Source organism: Carcharodon carcharias, chromosome 19 (genome assembly GCF_017639515.1).
Source record: "Carcharodon carcharias isolate sCarCar2 chromosome 19, sCarCar2.pri, whole genome shotgun sequence".
NCBI classification, from domain to species: domain Eukaryota; kingdom Metazoa; phylum Chordata; class Chondrichthyes; order Lamniformes; family Lamnidae; genus Carcharodon; species Carcharodon carcharias.
Genome location: NC_054485.1, coordinates 22,775,008 through 22,795,634, shown reverse-complemented (window position 1 = coordinate 22,795,634; position 20,627 = coordinate 22,775,008). Strand labels below are relative to the sequence as shown.

The following is a 20,627-nucleotide window of genomic DNA, read 5'->3' as shown; positions in this document are numbered from 1 at the left end:
TATCACGTCTCAAACAACGGAACCCCGGAACATTGAGCTGCTAGTCCTGCCCCTCCTGCAACCAAGTTTCGCTAATAGCAATAATGTCGTAATCCCACATGCCAATCCATGCCCTAAGCTCATCTGCCTTTCCGACAATACTTCTTGCACTGAAATAGATGCACCTGAGAACATTTCTATCACATACAAACCTTTGATTTCTGTCTATACATGCATTCCTCGCTTGACCTATATCCTCCTCCACCTCACTATCTGCTCTAACACTCTGGCTCCCTTCCCCCTGCAAATCTAGTTTAAACCCCACCGGAGCAGCACTAGCAAGCACTACCTGCAAGGGTGTTAGTCCCCCTCCAGTTCAGGTGCACACCGTCCTGTCGGAACAGGTCCCACCTTCCCTGGAACAGAGCCCAATTGTCCAGAAACACGAAGCCCTCCCTCCTGCACCATCTCCTTAGCCACGTATTTAGCTGCATTACCTTTCTATTTCTAGCCTCACTAGCACGTGACACGGGTAGCACTCCTGAGATCTCAACCCTGGAGGTCCTGTCCTTCAACTTTGCACCCAACTCCCTAAACTCTCTTTGCAGGACCTCCTCCTCCTTCCTATCCACCTCATTGGTCCCTACATGGACCACGACATCTGGCTGCTCACCCTCCCTCCTGAGAAACTGAGAACTCGATTCGAGGTATCAAGGACCCTGGCATCAGGGAGGCAACAGACCATCCAAGATTCTCGATCTCTCCCACAGAACCTCTTATCTGTCCCCTGAACTATCGAATCCCCTATCACTACTGCTCTCCTCTTTTCCCTCCCTCCTTTCTGAGCGGAGGGTCCAGTCTCGGTGCCAGAGACGCGACCACTACAACTTGTCCCTGGTAGGTTGTCCCCACCAACAGTATCCAAAATGGTATACCTATTGTTGATGGGAATGGCCACAGGGGTGCTCTGTTCTTTCTGTCTATTCCCCTTCCCTCTCCTGACAGTCACCCAGCTACCTGCCTCCTGACTTTTAGGGGTGACTGTCTCCCTGAAACTTCTGTCTATTACTGCCTCTGCCTCCCAAATGATCCGAAGTTCATCCAGCTCCAGCTCCAGTTCCCTAACTTGGTTTGTCAGAAGCTGCAGCTGGATGCATCTTTTGCTGGTGCAGTCATCAGGGACAAATGTGCTGTCCCAGACTTCCCACATACTGCATTCGGAGCACTCAACTGCCCTAACTACTGCCTCCATTACCTACTAATTTAATTAAAGGGACTTACCCGGCCTCACCTCATTGGGAGCAAGCTCGTCCTCAGCTTCTGCTCACTGAAGCCTCTCGAGCCAAAGCCTCAAAGCTCCACTCCTTCACTGGGCCACTCACACACCGGCCGCTCCTCTTCAGATTCCCCTGCTTTTATTTTCAATCTCCCGACCGTCTCTCCTCTCGGGCTGTTTTCAATCTCCCGACCGTCTCTCCTCTCGGGCCGTTTTCAATTTGGATGATGAGAACATCATCCAAATATACTGCCACTCGTGGGTGTCCTTGCAGTGGGTCTCCATTGTTTTTTGGAAAATAGCGCATACTGACAAGACTCCAAAAGGGTAGACATTTAAACTTAGAGACCCTCGTGTATATTAAAAGTCACATATTGTCTCGATGTGCTACCCAATTCTACATTGTTGGTAGGCATGGTTCATATCCAATTTCATAGAGGACTTGCCTCCAGCCAGCTTGGCACATTTGTATGCCATTCCAAGGATAGATGACTTATCTAGTTTTGCTGCCTTATTTACTGTCAATTTATATCCTCCACAGATGCATATGGTGCGGTCAGACTTAACCACTGGAACCAAGGGTGCAACCCACTCCGAGAATTGGACAGGTTAGATGATGCCCAGCTTTTCTAACCGACACAGCTCCGCACCCACTTTCTCAAAGTATAAGGCACAGGCCTGCCCTTGGAGAAATGTGGTGTTGCCTGAGGGTCAACATGTCTCTTGGCGTGCATGCCTTTTATCTTCCCTAATTGATCCCAAAACACCATGTTGTATTTCCTTATCAGTTCTTGGATTCAGACCACTCGAATGTGAACTTCTGTAGCCAGGGCCCCCACAGTACATCACATGATCCATGATTGGCAGGAGGGAGTGATTATATATCCAATTACCACAGGGGAGAAAGCAATGGAGAGGGATTAATTAGATAGGTCTTTCAAAGAGCTGGAACAGGCAAGGTGGGCCAATTGGCCTCCTTCTGTCCTGCATTATTCTATACTTCTAGGGACACTTAGAAATCTAAAGCTCGCCTGCTATCCTTCAGTACAGATTTTTAAAGTCTTTGTCATACTCCCATTAACAAAGAATTCAGCGCATGTGTTCATTGCTTCTGTTGCCAACTAACCAATGATAAAAATATTGTAAAACTGCTGCCAGCAGGTGGCTGGGATTGTTCACAAAGAGCAATTGCATCCTCTGGTGGTTGAGGTACCGTACTGCAAAGAAAAACACACAATGGAGTTTTCGCCGACTGAAACATCAGAAGCCTCTACTGACACTAACCAGGCACAGGGTGGGTATCCAGATGTGTGGGCACATCCCTTTATGACCTACTTCTTTCCTAATGGAGAATGCATTTCGCCTCTTCTCAGCAGCTCTTATTACTGTCTCGCTGTGGTTTTTGTTTACTTTTCATTTTTTTTTAAGTTATAAAACTAATGAAAATGAATAAAAGCTGCTTGACTGGGCAGGGTAGCTGAAGGCAGAAGGTCATATGATTAAACCTCCAGGAATATATCCAGAGTTGGCAGCCCAATAATATAATGGATATACTGCATTATGGGACTAGTAATACAGAGAATGCAAGTTAAAAGCACACCATGACAATTCGAGAATTTTAGCTCAGTTTTAAAAATCTATAAATAATAATAAGCTGGTATCATTAAAAGTCACCCTGAAGCTGTCATAGGTTGTCATAGAAACCTAATACAAAAGCAAAATGCTGCGGATTCTGGAAACGTGAAATAAAACAAAACTTGCTGGAAATACGCAGCACCTGTGGAGAGATAAACCGAGCTAATGTTTCAGCAGAACATCTGAAACATTTTTAACTCTTTCCTTCATGCTGCCTCATCTGCTGAGCATGCCATAGAAACCTAATTATTTCACTAAAGACCTTCAGGGAAGGAAATCTGCCATCTTTACCTGGTCTGGTCTGCAACTCCAGTCCTCCATCAACATGTTTTATTTTTAACTATCCTCCGAAGTGACCCAGCCACATGCATCCGGGGGCAACCAGCTATGCCGATGATAAACATGAGAGAGCAGCAACAAGCACTATCACCTTCGAGAAAAAAGCTGTCAGATTCACCTTGAAACGTTAACTCTATTTCTCTCTCCACAGATGCTGCCAGACCTTGCAAATATTTCCCACACTGTTCTTATTTATTATCACCTTGGATAGCAGCTAAACACCAGAAACAAATCAACAAAGGGCACATGGGTGAGTGAATTCGCTTGATTTTGATATTTGCTGCACAGATTAGAACCTAAAACTTGAAGTTAAGCTTCTGTCTTAAGTCTGCCATGGTTCAGTGGTAGTACTCCCACCCTACAGTCAGAAGGTCATGGGCTCAAGTCCCACTGCAGAGACTTTGGGGACAAACTCCAAGCTGACAGTCCAGAGTGGTACTGAAGAAATATTACAATCACTGTTTTTCAAATCAGATATTAAAAACAGAGGCCCTGTCCTCAGTGGGACTTAAAAAGGTCAAATGACATTATCCTGAAGGAAAAAGAGAAATACAACCCATTTGCTGCCCAATATTTACCAGTATCCTTCAACCAACATCACTACTACAGATTATCTGGAATTATTATTGTTTGTGGGATCTTGCTGCCATAAATTAGTTGCTGTTTCCTTCCTTACATCCGTAAATGCTCTCAAAATGTATTTCATTGTGAAGCGCTTTGGACAACCTGAAGTCATAAAAGGTGCTATAGAAATGCAAGTTCTTTCTTTCTTTCAACCAAGTTGTTAAAGTCCCAGTTAGCATCATGAGGCATTGGAATCACAGTTATGAGAAACAATAAAAATATCAGATCTTAAGTATCAGCACTATGTACTACCTCTCCAGGGTGTTGAACACCAAAAATATTTCAGGGACCAGAAAGAGAATCAGATTCATTGCAACCTCACCCTCCCATTTGACTTCAAGCTGAGCCCCTCGTTTCACAACCTCTCCGCCTCATAGATCGCCACCTTCATAATATCACTTGTCTCCAACCCCTGTGTAAGCTCATCTACTGCTGAAACCCCCTCAAGTTCTTATCTTTCACCCTTCACAAATATTAGCTCATCCAAAACTCTGCTGCCCCATATCCTTCTTGCAAACCAACAATGAATGCTACATAGATCCCCACTGTCCTCGATTTGTAATTCCCAACCTCGAATTCAAATAAACCCAGACATAAGGAGAGGGAAACCCAAGTGGAAGAAAGTTTTGTGAACTATAGGCCCAAAGTTTCCTCTGCCTCTCAAGCATGCTACACTTGTCTGAAATTACTCATATACTATATCCCAACATGTTACTTCCAGAATGGAATCTAATTTGAATGAACGACCATTAACAGCTTCCACCATCTTCCTAGGGAGCCTGTTGTATAGATTAGCCGCTCGGTCACTTAAATCTCAGTTTTAAAATTAAATCTCTTCAAGCACAGGCTGTGATCTCTGGTTCTACTGTTCTGGACAATGGAGAAAACAGCTCGTCATGGTTGACACTATCCAGGACCTTTGTGGTTTATATGACTCAGTCACTGCACCATTATGAGAACTTATTTCAAGTCAGTTGCTAACAGCTTGGGTACGTTTCCTGTTTTTATAAAATTGCAGGCAGATGCATAGAACTCATTTTTGTGGCTTTCAGTAGGAAATATTGACAGTTTAAATGTCATTGCAATAATAAAGGCACAGATGTGCTAGCTGTATCTCAGTGGTTAGCACTCTCACATCACATGTAATAGGTTGTCAACCCAAGTCCCACTCCAAAGCCTTGAGCACATAACCTAGACTGACACGTCCACTATGGAAGGAATGCTCCATTGGTCAGAAGTGCCATCTTTTGGATGAGACATTAAACTAAGGTGCTAAGGTCACTTGCTGCAAAATTCCCAGTATTTATGTGACTCGGCAAGTTAAGCTTTAGTTAATGGCGACCTTCCCTCCACCCAGGATGTTGATGGTGGGGATTTCGGCAACAGTAATGTCAATGGGAGATGCTTAGACTGTCTTTTCCTGAAGATGGCCATTGCCTGGCAATTAAGTTGCAAGTAGCATTTACACCTCACATCAGTCCTAGCCTGCATATTGCCCAGGTCTTGCTGCATGTGAGCATGGACTGCTTCATTATCTGCAGAGTTGAGAATGGAACTAAACACTGTGGAATTAGCGAACATCCCTACTTCGGGCCTTGTGATAGAAGTAAGGTCATTGATGGAGCATCTGGTTTGGCCTAGGACACTTCCCTGAGGAATTCCTGCAATCATGTCTTGGGGCTGAGTTAGTTGGCCTCCAGCATTCATAACTACTTTCCTTTGTGTAAAGTATGACTCCAGCCAGTAGAGAGTCCACTTACCCCACAACTCATATTGACTTCAATTTTCCTAGAACTCCTCAATTCCAAATTCTGTCAAAAGGTACATTGATGTCGAGGGCAGTCACTCTCACTTCACCTCCGGCATTAACTCTCTTGTACATGTTTGGACCAAGGTCACAATGAGGTCCGGAGTTATAGGCCCAGGTAGGACTCAAACGGAGATTGGTGAGCAGCTGAGTAAGTGCCGCTTGACAGCACTGTCAGCAATATCTTCCATCACTTTGCTGATGAGTGAGAGCAAACTGATGGGGTGGTCACTGGCCAGATTGGATTTGTCTTTTTGTAGACAGGAAATACCTGGACAATTTTCTACTTGTCCAGTGTTGTCACTGTACCAGAACAGCTTGGATAGGGGTGTGGCTAGTTCTGGGGTACAAATCTTCAGCAAGATGTTGGAAGGGCCCTTAGCCTGTGCACTCATGACCCAGAATATCCTCCACTGTATAATTACAATCAAGCTGGGGGGGGGGGGGTGGTGCTGTTGACCGTGGCTCAATGGAGTGCAGGACGGCATGCCTGGTGAAGCTACAACACAGGACTACTTGAGTGCCAAACAGCAAAAGCAGCAAGTGATAGATAGACAAAGTGATTCCACAACCAACGGATCAAATTGAGGCTTTGCAGTCCTGCCACATCCAGTTGTGAATAGTGGTGGACAAGTAAACAACTCAGTGGAGGAGGAGACTCCACAAATATCTCCACCCTCAATGGAGGAGGAAACCAGCGCATCAGCGCAAAAGACAAGGCTGTGCATTTTCAGCCAGAAGTGCCAAGCAGATGATCCACCTCGGCCTCCTCCTGAGGTCCCCAGCATCACAAATACGAGTCTTTAGCCAATTCAATTCACTCCACAGGATATCAAGAAACAGCTGAAGTCACTGGATACTGCAAAGGCTATGGGCCCTGACAATATTCCTGCAATAGTTCTTAAGACTTTTGCTCCAGAACTGGATGCACACCTAGCCAAGCTGTTCTGGTACAGCTACAACACTGGCATCTACCCAGCAATGTTGAAAACTGCCCAGGTATGTTCTGTCCACAAAAAGCAGGAAAAATCCAACCCAGCTAATTACTGCCCCCTCAGTCTATTCTCGATCATCAGTAAAGTGATGGAAACTGTCATCAGCAGTGCTATCAAGCGACACTTACTCAGCAACAACCTGCTCACTAACACTCAGTTCAGGTTCTGCCAGGACCACTCAGCTCTTGACATTATTACAGTCTTGGTCCAAACATGGACACAAAAGCTGAACTCAAGAGGTGAGAGTGACTGCCCTTGGCATTAAGGCACCATTTGATTGAGTATGGCATTAAGAATCCCTAGCTAAAGGTGTTTTTCTGTGTTGGCCTTCTCAACATCAGCCACAGGTGTAGCCTGGCAGATGTGTCTTTCATGACTTGGCCAGCTTGGTCAATAGTGGTGCTATTGAGCCACTCTTGGATGTTGGATGAGGGACTTCAATGTCCATCCAAAGTATAATCTATGCTCTTGCTATCCTCAGTGCTTCATCCAAGTGGTATTCGACATGGAGGAGTACTGATACATCCGCTGTGGGAGAGAGGGAGGGCAATAGATGGTAATCAGTGGAAGGTTTCATTGCCCATGCTTGACATGATGTTATGAGACCTCATGGGGTCTGGAGTCAATGTTGAGAACTCCAAGGGCCACTCCCAACTGTTTATCACTCTGCCAACACCTCTGCTGAGTCTGTACAGCTATTGAGATAGGACATGCCCAGGGATGGTGGTGGAGGAAGCTGGGACGTTGGCTGAAAGTTATGATTCTCTAAGTATGACTATGTCAAGCTGTTGCTTGGATAATCTGTGGGACAGCTCTTCCAATTTTGGCACAAGTTCCAACATGTTAGCAAACAGGACATTGCAGGCTAGATTGCACTGGGCCGTGTCTTTGTTTTGCCTGGTGCCAAGGTCAATGCCAGGTGGTCCATCCGGTTTTGTACTTAACCTAGGTTCATATAGCCATTTGATACAACTGAGCTAGGCTATTCCAGAGAACAGTTAAGGGCACCTGTCCTCTCAGGTGGATGTAAAGGATCCCATGGCGTTATTCAGAGAGCATGCAAGTTCTCTCAGGTGTTATGGCCAATATTTATCCTTTAACCAACATCACAAATCAGATTTCTTTGTTAATTGTGTTGTAATTTTTTTGTGGGAGCTTGCTAAGTGTTTCCAGGTTACAACAGTGGCTACACTTCAAATCTACTGCATTGGCTGCAAAGCACTTTGGGACATCCTGAAGTTGCAAAAGGTGCTATATGAATGCAAGTCTTACTGAAATAAGTGCTAAGTCTCATTAAAGTGTGAAAATTGGGCTCCTGTGATGTCAGAGTCCTGTGAGATCAGTGGGAACCCCTTCATACTCCGTATGCCTAACTCATGCTGCGACTTACCTGGAAGTCCTTGGTGCCTGAAATGGAAAGTGTCCTATTGCTCAACACAACACCCCTCATTTTGCTGAGCAATAAACTAAGAAGAAGGGAGGGAGAAACCAGTCACCTGTGTTGCCCGGAGCATGTGGAAGATGTCCATTGTACGCGCCACAATGTCCTGAACAGTTTCCTGGCCAACCTTGCAGAGGGTGACGCATGTGATCTCACGCAGGGCACTCTGCGGCGGCTGCGGGGGGACTGGTGCCGTAGGGTGGACAGGCACAGTGCTCTGAGAGTGCAGGCCGGGGATTCTCGGCCCGGCCCCTGGTAGTGCCGTCATGGCCTATTGAGGCAAACCTGAAAAAACAAAACAAGAGGACTTAAATAAGCAAGTGATTGCACAGAGGAACTTGGTGTTTAGAAGATTGAGGGATGCGATCCGATAAGGGTGTTTAAGATGATTCAACGGTTTGATTCATAGAAGCTGTTCCAAATGGTCAGGGAGCCCGAGAAACAAAGGGCATAGTCTTAAAATTTGGGCTAGGCTTATCTACAACAACTTCATTTATACAATACTTTTAATGTAGTAAAATGTCCCAAGGCAATTCAAAGATGCATTAACAAACATAACACCAAGACACAAGGAGATATTAGAACAGGTGACCACAAGCTAGGTAAAGTGGAAGATTTTAAGGAGCGATTTAAAAGGAGAGAGGGGTGGAGAGGTTTAGAGTTTAGGACCCAGACTCCTGAAGGCACAGCTGCCGATGGCAAAGCAACAAAAATCAGGGATGCACAAAAAGTGAGAACTGAAGGAGCACAGAGATCTCAGTGGGTCATAAGTTTGGAGGAAGACAGAGAGTGAGACCAGAAGGGAAACCAACACTTTTTCAAAACATTTTTTTCAAGAGATATTAGGATTCTGGAACTCCATTCCCCAAAAGGTTGTGGGTTCTGAGGGGTCATTTGGAACTTGCACGATGTCCATAGATATTTACTGCCCAAAACATCAAAGGCATATGGAACAAAAAATGTTAAATAGAGTTGAGGCACAATTCAGCCATGATCTAATGAATGATGGAACTCCTATTCCTATACAATAACTGGTACCTTGTGCCAGCAGCCTGTGAGAAGACTATGTACCCATCCTTCCAGCAGCATAGACAGCAATCATGGTGAATAATGGAATAGGGAATAATACAGCAAGGCAGAGAATAAAAGAGGGTCCATAAGACCATAAGACATAGGAGCAGAAATTAGGTCATTTGGCCCATTGAGTCTGCTCTATCATTCAATCATGGCTGATAAGTTTTTCAACCCCATTCTCCCGTCTTCTCCCCATAACCTTTGATCCCCTTACCAATCAAGGACCTATCTATCTCAGTCTTAAATACACTCAATGACCTGGCTTCCACAGCCTTCTGTGGCAATGAATTCCATGGATTCACCACTCTCTGGCTAAAGAAGTTTCTCCTCATCTATGTTCTAAAAGGTCTTCCCTTTACTCTGAGGCTGTGCCCTCGGGTCCTAGTCTCTCCTACTAATGGAAACACCTTCCCTATGTCCACTCTACCCAGGCCTTTCAGTATTCTGTAAGTTTCAATCAGATCCCCCCTCATCCTTCTAAACTCCATTGAGTATAGACCCAGAGTCCTCAAACGTTCCTCATATGTCAAGCCTTTCATTCCTTGGATCATTCTCGTGAACTTCCTCTGGACCTTCTCCAAGGCCAGCACATCCTTCCTGAGATACAGGGCCCAAAATTGCTCACAATATTCTAAATGTGGTCTGACCAGAGCCTTATAAAGCCTCAACAGCACATCGCTGCTTTTATATCCTAGCCCTCTCAAAATAAATGCCAACATTGCATTTGCCTTCCTGACTACCGACTCAACTTGCAAGTTAACCTTAAGAGAATCCTGAACTAGGACTCCCAAGTCCCTTTGCACTCCAGACTTCTGAATTCTCTCCCCATTTAGAAAATAGTCTATGCCTCTATTCTTCCTACCAAAGTGCATGACCTCACACTTCCCCACGTTGTATTCCAACTGCCACTTCTTTGTCCATTCTCCTGACCTGTCCAAATCCTTCTGCAGCCTCCCTGCCTCCTAGATACTACCTGTCCCTCCACCTATCTTTGTATCATCTGCAAACTTAGCCAAGATGCCCTCAGTTCCTTCATCTAGATCATTAATATATAAAGTGAAAAGATGTGGCCCCAACACTGACCCCTGCAAAACTTCACCAGCCGCCATCCTGAGAAGGACCCCCTTATCCCCACTCTCCCTCCTGCCAGACAGCCAATCTTCTATCCATGCTAGTACCTTGCCTCTAACATTATGGGCTCTTATCTTACTGAGCAGCCTCCTGTGCAGCACCTTGTCAAAGGCCTTCTGGAAGTCCAAGTAGATAACACCATTGGCTCTCCTTTGTCTAACCTACTCATTACCTCCTCAAAGAATTCTAACAGATGTGTCAGGCATGATCTCCCCTTGATGAAACCATGCTGACTTTGCCCGATTTTACCATGTATTTCCAAGTATTCTGAAATCTCATCCCTAATAATGGACTCTAAAATCTTACCAACGACCAAGGTCAGGCTAATCGACCAGTAATTTCCTGTCTTTTGCCTCAATCCCTTCTTAAACACGGGGGATTACATTAGCAATTTTCCAGTCCTCTGGGACCCTCCCTGACTGCAGTGATTCCTGAAAGATCGCCACTAACGCCTCCACTATCTCCTTCAGAACTCTGGGGTGTAATCCATCTGGTCCAGGTGATTTATCCTCCTTCAGACCTTTCAGTTTTCCTAGCACCTTCTCCTTGGTAATAGCCATCATACTCGCCTCTGCCCCCTGACTCTCTTGAACTTTGGGGATGTCGCTCATGTCTTCCACTGTGAAGACCGAAGCAAAGTACCTCCGCCATTTCTTTGTTCCCCACTACTACTTCTCCAGTGTCATTTTCCAGCGGCCCAATGTCCACTTTTGCCTCTCTCTTACCCTTCATATATCTAAAAAAACTCTTGCAATCTTCTTTTATATTACTAGCTAGTTTACCCTCATATTTAATCTTCTCCCTCCTTATTTCTTTTTTAGTTGGCCTCTGTTGGCCTTTGTAGGCTTCCCAATCCCCTGGTTTCCCACTACTCTTCGCCGCATTATATGCTTTCTATTTAGCTTTTATGCTGTCCCTGACTTCCCTTGTCAGCCATGGTTGCCTCGTCCTCCCTTTAGTATGCTTCTTCTTCCTGGGGATGAATTTTTGCTGTGACTCCCAAATTACTCCCAGAAACTCCTGCCATTGCTGTTCCACTGTCTTTCCTGCTAGGCTCATCTCCCACTCAATTCTGGCCAGCTCCTCCCTCATGCCTCTGTAGTTGCCTTTATTCCACTATAATACTGTTACATCTGATTCCAGCTTTTTCCTCTCAAATTGCAGGGTAAATTCTATCGTATTATGGTCACTTCCTCCTAAGGGTTCCTTCACCTTAAGCTCCCTTATCAAATCTGCCTCATTACACATCACTAAATCTAGAATTGCCTGTTCCCTAGTGGGCTCCACCACAAGCTGCTCCAAAAAGCCATCTCGTAGAAATTCCACAAATTCCTTTTCTTGGGATCCACTACCAACCTGATTTTCCCAGTCTACCTGCATATTGAAATCCCCCATGATCACTGTAACCTTGCCTTCCTTACATACCTTTTCTATCCCCTGGTGTATCTTGTGCCCCACATCCTGACTACTGTTCGGAGGCCTGTACATAACGCCCATTATGGTCTTTTAACCTTTGCAGTTCCTCAACTCTACCTACACAGATTCTACATCTTCTGACCCGACATCATTTCTTGCTATCGATTTCATTTCATTTCTTACCAACAAAGCAACCCCACCCCCTCTGCCAACCTGCCTATCTTTTCGATAGGATATATATACTTGGATATTTAGCTCCCAGTCCTGATTCCCTTGCAGCCAAGTCTCTGTGATGCCCACCACATCATACCTGCCAATTTCAATCTGTGCCACAAGCTCATTTACCTTATTTTGTATACTGCGTGCATTCAGATACAACATCTACAGTCCTGTATTTCCCGTCTCCTGTTGACCACCCTATTTACCCTTTTCGCTAGAACATTGGTCCCAGATCGGTTCAGGTGTAGACCGTCCCAATGGTACAGATCCCTCCTGTTCCAATACCGATGCCAGTGCCCCACAAAATGGAACCCCTCTTTCCCTCACCACTCCTTTAGCCACGTGCTTACTTCCCTTATTCTCGCGTCCCAATGCCAATTTGCACATGGCTGGGATAGTAATCCAGAGATTATAACACTTGAGGACCTGTTCTTTAACTTAGTTCCTAGTTCCAGATAATCCCCAAACAGGTCCTCTTTCCTAGACTTACCTATGTTATTTGTCCCGACGTGGACCACAACAACTGGATCCTCCCCCTCCCTCTCCAATATCCTTTCAAGCCGGTCAGAGATGTCCCTCATCCTGTCACCAGGCAGGCAACATACCATGCAGGACTCTCGATCCTGCTTACAAAGGAAGCTATCAATTCCCCTAATTATAGAATCCCCTACAACTACCACTTGTCTTTTTGCTCCCCCCTCTTGAATGGCCTCCTGTGCCACAGTGCCATGGTCAGCTGGCTCATCCTCCCTACAGCCCTGTTCCTCATCCACACAGGGAGCAAGCACCCCATACCTGTTGGACAAGGTCAAGAGCTGAGGCTCCTCTGTTCCTGAACACAGGATCCCTCTACCTGTCTCACTTGCAGTCACACCCTGCTGACCCTGATCGGACTTGAGGTACTTAATCTAACGGGTATGACCGCCTCCTGATACAAAGCATCTAGGTAACTCTCCCCCTCCCGGATGTGCCGCAGCGTCCGGAGCTCGGACTCCAGCTCATCAATTCTGAGCCGGAGTTCTTCCAGCAACCAACACTTGCTGCAGATGTGGTCACTGCGGCTCGCAATGAGATCTGCCAGCTCCCATATCATACAGCTAAAGCAAATCACCTGCCCAGCCATCTCTACTTAGATAATTAATTTATTAATTAGCTTTGCAGTGTTTTTTTTTCAAATTTGGTGCAGATTTCCTACCAACCAATCAGGTCACAGCTTTCCTGTGATGTCTCTTTTTCAGTTTTGGCTTCAGTTACTCTGTGCCCCGAGGTCACTGCCTCAGTGCACCTCCCTCCGAGTCTGCTCCCTACAAACAAGGCTGCAAATCCCTGAGGTAAGCTAGGTTTATACTCACCATTCTAGTGCTCCTCCCTCTGAGTCTGCTCCCAGGATTTACTCACCAATCAGCTGCTCTTTCTTTAAAATCCACTTTCAGAAGAGTGTCCCTCGCAGGTCCGATGCACTTCTGAAGGCACTGCCTCTTCCTCTTTTTTTTTTTAGGTTTGAGGAGGAGGGAGGGATGGAAACACTACAGCAACGTAATGTTTGGGACTATTCCGTTCTTTGACAATGGGTCCTCCTCGATTCCCTCCTGAGTCGTGCTGACTGCGATGATTTCTCCCAGAATGCTTCAGTTAATTCTCACCAGTGCCCTCTGTTGGATGCCCTTCCTCCTGTTGAGTACAAGAATCCTTCTCTTCTATTCCCTCCTGGGTCGTGGTGACTGCAATGACTTCTCCCAGAATGCTTCAGTCACTTCTCACCAGCACCCTCTGTTGGATCAAAGGGTCAAAGGAATCCCAAAATTCAGGGAAGGTTCCATTAGATTGGAAAATAGTGAATGTATCTCCTTTATTCAAAAAGGGAGTGAGACAGAAAGCAGGAAACTACAGGCCAGTTAGCTTAACATCTGCCATGGGAAAAATGTTAGAAGCTATTATTAAAGACGTTATAGCAGGGCAGTTGGAAAAATTCAAGGTAATCAGGCAGAGTCAACACGGTTTTGTGAAAAGGAAATCATGTTTAAACAACTTATTGGAGTTCTTTGAAGTCGTAACATATGCTTTGGATAAAGGGAAACTGGTGGATGTACTGTACTTAGATTTCCAGAAAGCATTTGATAAAGTGTTACATTAAAGTTTATTCCAAATAATAAAAGCTCATGGTGTAAGGGAGAACATATTGGCATGGAAAGAAGATTGGTTAGCTAACAAGAAACAGTAGGCATAAATGGGTCATTTTCTGGTTGGCAGGATGTGACGAGTAGTGTGCCACAGTGATGAGTGCAGACACAAAGATAGGTAGGAAAGTAAGACGTGAAGAAAACATAAGATCCTGAGGTATCTTGACAATGTGGATGTGAAGAGGGTGTTTCCTCTTGTGGGAGAATCTAGAACTAGGGGTCATCGTTTAAAAATAAGGGGTCACCCATTTAAGACAGAGGTGGGAGAAATTCTCTCTCTCGGATGGTCATAAGTCTTTTCCTCAAAAGGCAGCATAAGCAGACTCTTTCAATTTTTTAAGGCAGGGGTACATAGGTTCTTGATAAGCAAGGGGGTGAAAGGTTATCAGAGGTAGGCGGAAATGTGATCAGATCAGCCATGTTCTTATTGAATGGCAGAGCAGGCTCAAGGGGCCGAGTGGCCTACTCCTGCTTCTAATTTATATGTTCGTATGTTCATAATCTTCACAAAATTTCATACGATAAAAGCTCTGTAACAATAATGATATAGTAACAGGTCCTATTTACAGACAGCCATGCCTGAGTTAGCAGCAATCGCACCTCTGAGTCAGGGACTGGAGCAGAGAAATCTAGGCTGACATTCCACTACAGTACTGAGTGAGTGCTGCACTGTCAGAGGTGCTATTTTGGATTGAGAACTGAAACTGAGGTCCCATCTGCTATCTCAGGTTGATGTAGAAGGTCCCTTGGCACTATTTTAAAGAATAACTGGGGCATTATCCCTTGTGTCCTGACTAATATTTATCCCTCAGCTAACACCACTAAATAACAGATTACGTGATCATTAATCTCAACGTGCTGGACAAAGTGGTTGCTACATTTCCTCCATTTCAAATGTGGCCAAACTTCAAAGGTACTTCATTGCTGCAAAGCACTTTGGGACATCCTAGGGTCATGGAAGGTGCTATATGAATGCAAGTCTTTCTTCTTTTGATTCAGAATTAACTTTTTATTTAAAATCAGCAAAACCCTGTGCACACACACAGCAACCATTTAAATCCTTGTCATTTGAACAGTGTCTACGGACCAAGCTACTTCCACAATTAAACAACTATGGTGCCTTACAATCACTATTCCAAAATACTTCAGCTCATCCAAAACTCTGCTGCCCATAGTCTAACTTACACAAAGTCCCATTCACCCATCACTCCTGCGCTCACTGAACTACACTGGCTCCTGGTCCAACAGCACCTTGATTTTAAAACATGTCCATCCAGAGTTCAAATCCCTCCATGGCTTCACACCTCCTTTATCTCTGTAATCTCCAGTCCCATGACCCTCAGATCTCTTAATGCGCTCCCTTCACTTACTTCATCTAACCATTGGTGGCTGTGTCTTTGGACACTTTGGCCACAAGTTCTAGAATTTCCTCTCTTAACCTCTCTACCCTCCTTCAAACCTCAGTCTCTTTCAGCAAGCTTTTAGTCACCCTTCTATCTCCATCTTCTGGCTCTGTCAATTTCTCTCTGATTAATTGTCCTCTGTTCTAGACGTTTGAGGGGCTCCTGAAACGCAGGGTGTGGCTGTTAAATTACAGATCATAGAATCAGCATCAGAATGGAAACATGCTGCTTATAGCAGCACAGAACTAGCAAGCAACATAAACCAGAAAAATACACATGACAATAATCTGTCCTTTTTCCTTTATGTTTTACTTGCATGGAATTCCTGAGGTTCCCTCCCACCTAGATTCCTCTGTTACTCTATCCTATTTAGACAAGTTTTCCAATGAGAATGTAGCCTCCTAATTCTTCCTGCCAAATTGTTGTACTGGAGTTAAATTGCCATGGACATCCCCAGTCTGTAAGTTTATTAAAGTCTTTCTGTATTTTGTCTTTCTGTATTTTGTCACAATCCTCTATACTAACTACACCCTCTCATTTTGGCAAATTTTGAGATACCCACTAAAATTCTGTCCATCTCAGTCTTAAAACTTTCAATTGACCCCCAGATTTCACTCTGGTTTGGGTGAAAAGGGAGTTTTCTGATTTCATTGCTCTACAGCCTGGCTCTGCTATTAAAGTGATACCTCCTTGTTCTGGGTTCTTCTTTAAATCTTCTACACCAATGAGAACATAAGCCAGGTTTAGGCAACCTGTCCTCATATTTTAACCCTTTTAAACCAGAACCCAGCTTCAACAACTCCTGCTTGAGGGTAGAATACATAGTGGGTGATTTTTGTTAGAAAGTCTTGTCAGGAGGACAGTGTAGAACTTCAAAAAGGACAATGAAACATTGGTGGAGTGGGCCAATAGATGGCAGATGAAGTTCAATGCAGAGAAGTGTGAGCTTTGGTACAAAGAACATTGAGAGACAGTAGAAAATAAAGGATACTATTCTAAAGGGTGTGCAGGAACAGACAGGCATATTGTCACTGATTTAGTATTCCAGAGACCCAGGGTAATGCTCTGGGGCCTGGGTTCAAACCTCACCACAGCAGATGGTGAAATTTGAATTCAATTAAAATCTGGAATTAAAAGTCTTATGACAACCATGAAACCATTGCTGATTGTCATAAAAACCCATCTGGTTCACTAATTTGCCATCCTTACCTGGTCCGGCCTACATGTCACTCCAGACCCACAGCAATATGGTTGACTCTTAAAAGCTTTCTGAACAAGGGCAATTAGGGATGGACAATAAATACTGACCTAGCCAGCGACACCCACATCTCAAGGACGAATAGAAAAATGTATATGTACATAAGTCTTTAAAGGTAGAGAGCTGTTTCTAAAGCTTACATCTAGGCTTCATCAGTAACAGGGAGGTTTTGATGAACTTATGTAAGACCTCAGCTGTGGACAGTTCTGTAGGAAGGATGTGAATACATTGGAGAGAGTGCAGAAGAGGCATGAGAATGAGACATTTCAGTTATGAGGAAAGATTGGAGAACATAAGAAATAGCAGGAGTAGGCCATTTGGCCCCTCAAGCCTGCCCCACCATTCAATAAGATCATGGCTGATCTGCCCCAGGCCTCAACTCCTCTTTCATGCCAGCTCCTCATAGCCCTCAACTCCTCAATATTTCAAAGATCTATCTACCTCCTCTTTAAATATTTTCAGTGATCTAGCTAGCCTTCACAACTATCTGGGGTAGAGAATTCCAGACATTGACTACTCTTGGAGAAAAAATTCTTTCACATCACAGTTTTAAATGAAAGCCCTTATTCTGCAACTATGTCTCCTTGTTTGAGGTTTCCCCACTTGTGGAAACATCTTCTCAACATCTCAGAATCTAATATGTTTCAATAAGATCACCCCTCATTCTTCTAAACTCTAATGAATAAAGGCCTAACCTGTTTAGCCATTCTTGATGAGTCAACCCCTTCATCCCAGGAATCAGCCTAGTGAATCTCTTTTGAACTGCCTCCAATGCCACTATATCCTTTCTTAAATACGGGGACAAAAACTGTGCACAGTATTCCAGGTGCGGCCTCACCAACACCTTATACAGTTGTAACAAGACTTCTCTATTTTTAAACTCTGACCCACTAGCAATCGGGACAGTTTTACTTGGAGAGGAGAAGGCTAAGAGGAGACTTGATAGAAGTTTTCAAAATCACGAGGGTTAGGGTCAGGGATTTGGATAGATTTGATAAGGAGAAACTGTTCCTGCTCGTAAATGGATTGAGAACCTGAGGGCACAGTTTTAAAGTGTTTTGCAAAAGAAGCAAATGTGAAGTGAGAAAAAAAACTTTTTCATATAGCGGAGTTGCTAGGGTTTGGAATGCATTGCCTGGAAGTGTGGTAGAGGCAGGTTCAGTTGAGGCATTCCAGAGGGCAGTGGATGATTATATAAATAGAAACAATGTGCGGGGTTATGGGGAAAAGGCAGGAGATTGGCGCTAAGTTAAAACACTCAGAGCTGGTGCACATACGATGGGCCGAATGGCCTTCCTTTGCACGGTAACAATTCTGTGAAACTGATGACAAACAAGGAGACCAGCTTTGAAGTCATAAAGACTCGAAACGTTAACTCTCTTAGATGCTGTCAGGCTTGCTGAGTTTTTCCAGCATTTTCAAATTTCCAGCATCTGCAGTATTTTGCTTTTATATTAAGGACGGCATCAAGCTGGAGAGAGAGGAGGGAAAGGAAGGAAGACTGAAAGGAAGCTAGGGACGGGGTGGGGGCGGTGAAATGGAAGAAACCATATATACATACATATTTAAAGCCACGAGAAGATATATTTCGTGGTTGAAAAAGTCAGTAAAATAATCCTATTTTTCCTGCCTCCTCTCCCGAGGCTTAGTACTGTATCACTGGCCTATGTCAAGTCAGCGGGGATTTTCTTGCTCGGATAAGCCCCGTATCATAACAACGCTCTGTATTTACCCCCGCGCGGAGAGGGAAAGTAGAAAAGAAATTGAGGGCCAATTCCTGACCATGCCTTATTAAAATCTCTCCTTTTTAGATTACAAACACCCAATAACAGACCGTGTAGCCTCCCCTTCCCGAGGAAGTGGCCCCTCGCGATAGAGCCAGCTATCAGTGACTGCTCCCCAAGCGGGAATGATACAATTCCAGGATACAACATAAAAAATGAAACACGTTGAGAGAAACCAACCCCGACTCTTAAATTAACCCAATTATATATTTTGTGTTAAGAAAAGTATTAATGACTGTATATTAGGGGTGAAAAGCAGGATAGAATCTTCGCAAGACACTGGGAATTGAAAACGGCAGCGAACTGTCTCTTAGAGAGAGACTATACTCCGATCTTCAGCGGGGAGGGTGGGAAAAGCCAGGTCAATTTCAGGGCGGCTGGGGCGGGGGGGATGAACACCGCACTTGTCAATTTCAGGCACCTGGAGACAATATAACAAACATTCCGAACGCCGGTGAAATCAACATTCGAAACATTCCGAGACAATGTGCAACGTTCTAAACAAGCTGCTACAATATATCGCAGCATGTCCGACATTCCAAAAACCATCTATACCCTCCCCCTCTCCAAAAGTAACACACATAAGTGGTACCTTCCGTCTTTTTAATTCAAAATTAAATTCAAAAAACGATCGTGATAGCACGACATGGACCCGACAGTGTTATTACCAGAAACAAAACAGGATCTTTTGTCTGCAAAAAGTTAGCATGCTTAGTTTATGTGAAATCCATACACGAGTTGGGAAAGAATCGCGCACCTCCTCTCACGAACCCGAAACAAAAACCCTTCACCTCTTTCAACTTCAAATCCAAGTCCGCCAGATTTCCACTCCTCGTTCGCTTTCCAGCCTTTCTTATGTAAAATAGAAACTTTCAATATTGTAACAGGAAACGTTCTTGTTGTTTAAGAACAAATCAGAGATCGAGGGTGGATGACTTCACTTCCGCACCGTTAAACCTCCTGTGTGATTGAGTGAATTTTGGGGTGGGGGAGGTGGAGTCATCGAGGTCTGCAGCCCTTCGGCCCATCGAGTCTGCTCCGGTCAAACAAGTACCTAACTATTCTAAGCCCATTTTCCAGCACTAGGCCCATAGCCTTATATGCTATGGCATCCCAAGTGCACATCCAAATACTTCTTAAATGTTATGAGGGTCTCTGTCTCTATCAGCCTTTCAGACAGTGAGTTCTAGGTTCCCACCACCCTCTAGGTGAAAAAAACTCTTCCTCACATCCCTTCTAAACCTCCCACCCCTTACCTTAAATCTATGCCCCCTGGTTATTGATCCCTCCACCAAGGGGAACAGTTTCTTCCTGTCTACCCTATCTATGCCCCTCTTAATTTTATACACCTCAATCATTTCACCCTTTCAGTCTCCTCTGCTACAAGGAAAATAACGTCAGTCTATCCAATCTATCCTCATAACTAAAACTCTCCAGCCCAGGCAATATCCTGGCAAATCTCCTCTGCACTCTCTCTAATGCAATCACATCCTTCCTATAATGCAGATTACAGAACTGCACGCAATGCTTTAGCTGTGGCCTAACCAGCATTTTATATAGTTCCAGCATAACCTCCCTGCTCTTGTATTCTATGCCTCAGCTAATGAAGGCAAGTATCCTATATGCTGCCTTAACCATCTTAGTTACCTGTCCCACTACCTTAAGGGACCGATGGATATGCACACCAAGGTCCCTCTGATCCTCAGAGTTGGGGAATTGATTTGAAAGAATTGCTGTCTGTGCTTTTTTAACCCAGCGAAAAGGAGATACTGGGTTGTGTCGTGTCATCAAATAAAAAGTGTCCCTTTCTAAAGAGACAGAAGTAATAGAAATCTATATCATAAACAAAGGAAAGTTATCAAATGAATATTGTCTCCCTCTATGCCCTCCTGTGTCCACCATTCAAGGAAATCCTCGAGTGTACCAGCAGACACCACAAAATTCCTTCACCAGCAGGCACAGAGAAGACCACAGAACAGGTAATTGGACTGACTACACCCCTCCCCATGGTACGCAAACACCAAGTGTCACTACGTGCTGAGGCTCTACCTGTCCCTGGTGTTACG

At 44.5% G+C, this 20,627-nt stretch overlaps 1 protein-coding gene across 3 annotated transcripts in view; it reads right to left on the bottom strand.

Annotated features, from left to right (window-relative positions):
• zgc:114119 (uncharacterized protein LOC619273 homolog) overlaps window positions 1–19,493 on the bottom strand; it is a 35,813-nt gene extending 16,320 nt beyond the window's left edge. Inside the window, exons 1-2 of one of the 3 annotated variants that reach the window (XM_041213053.1) lie at window positions 19,353–19,493; window positions 8,152–8,381 (exon numbers count right to left, since the gene is read on the bottom strand). In XM_041213053.1, coding sequence (XP_041068987.1) covers window positions 8,152–8,364 — 213 coding nt within the window. In that variant the 5' untranslated portion in view covers window positions 8,365–8,381; window positions 19,353–19,493. Of the gene's footprint in view, window positions 1–8,151; window positions 8,382–13,288; window positions 13,395–19,352 lie in introns of those variants that run through there. The other 2 variants (XM_041213055.1, XM_041213054.1) reach the window with 2 other exon arrangements.
• Between the last annotated feature and the right edge of the window lie 1,134 nt (window positions 19,494–20,627).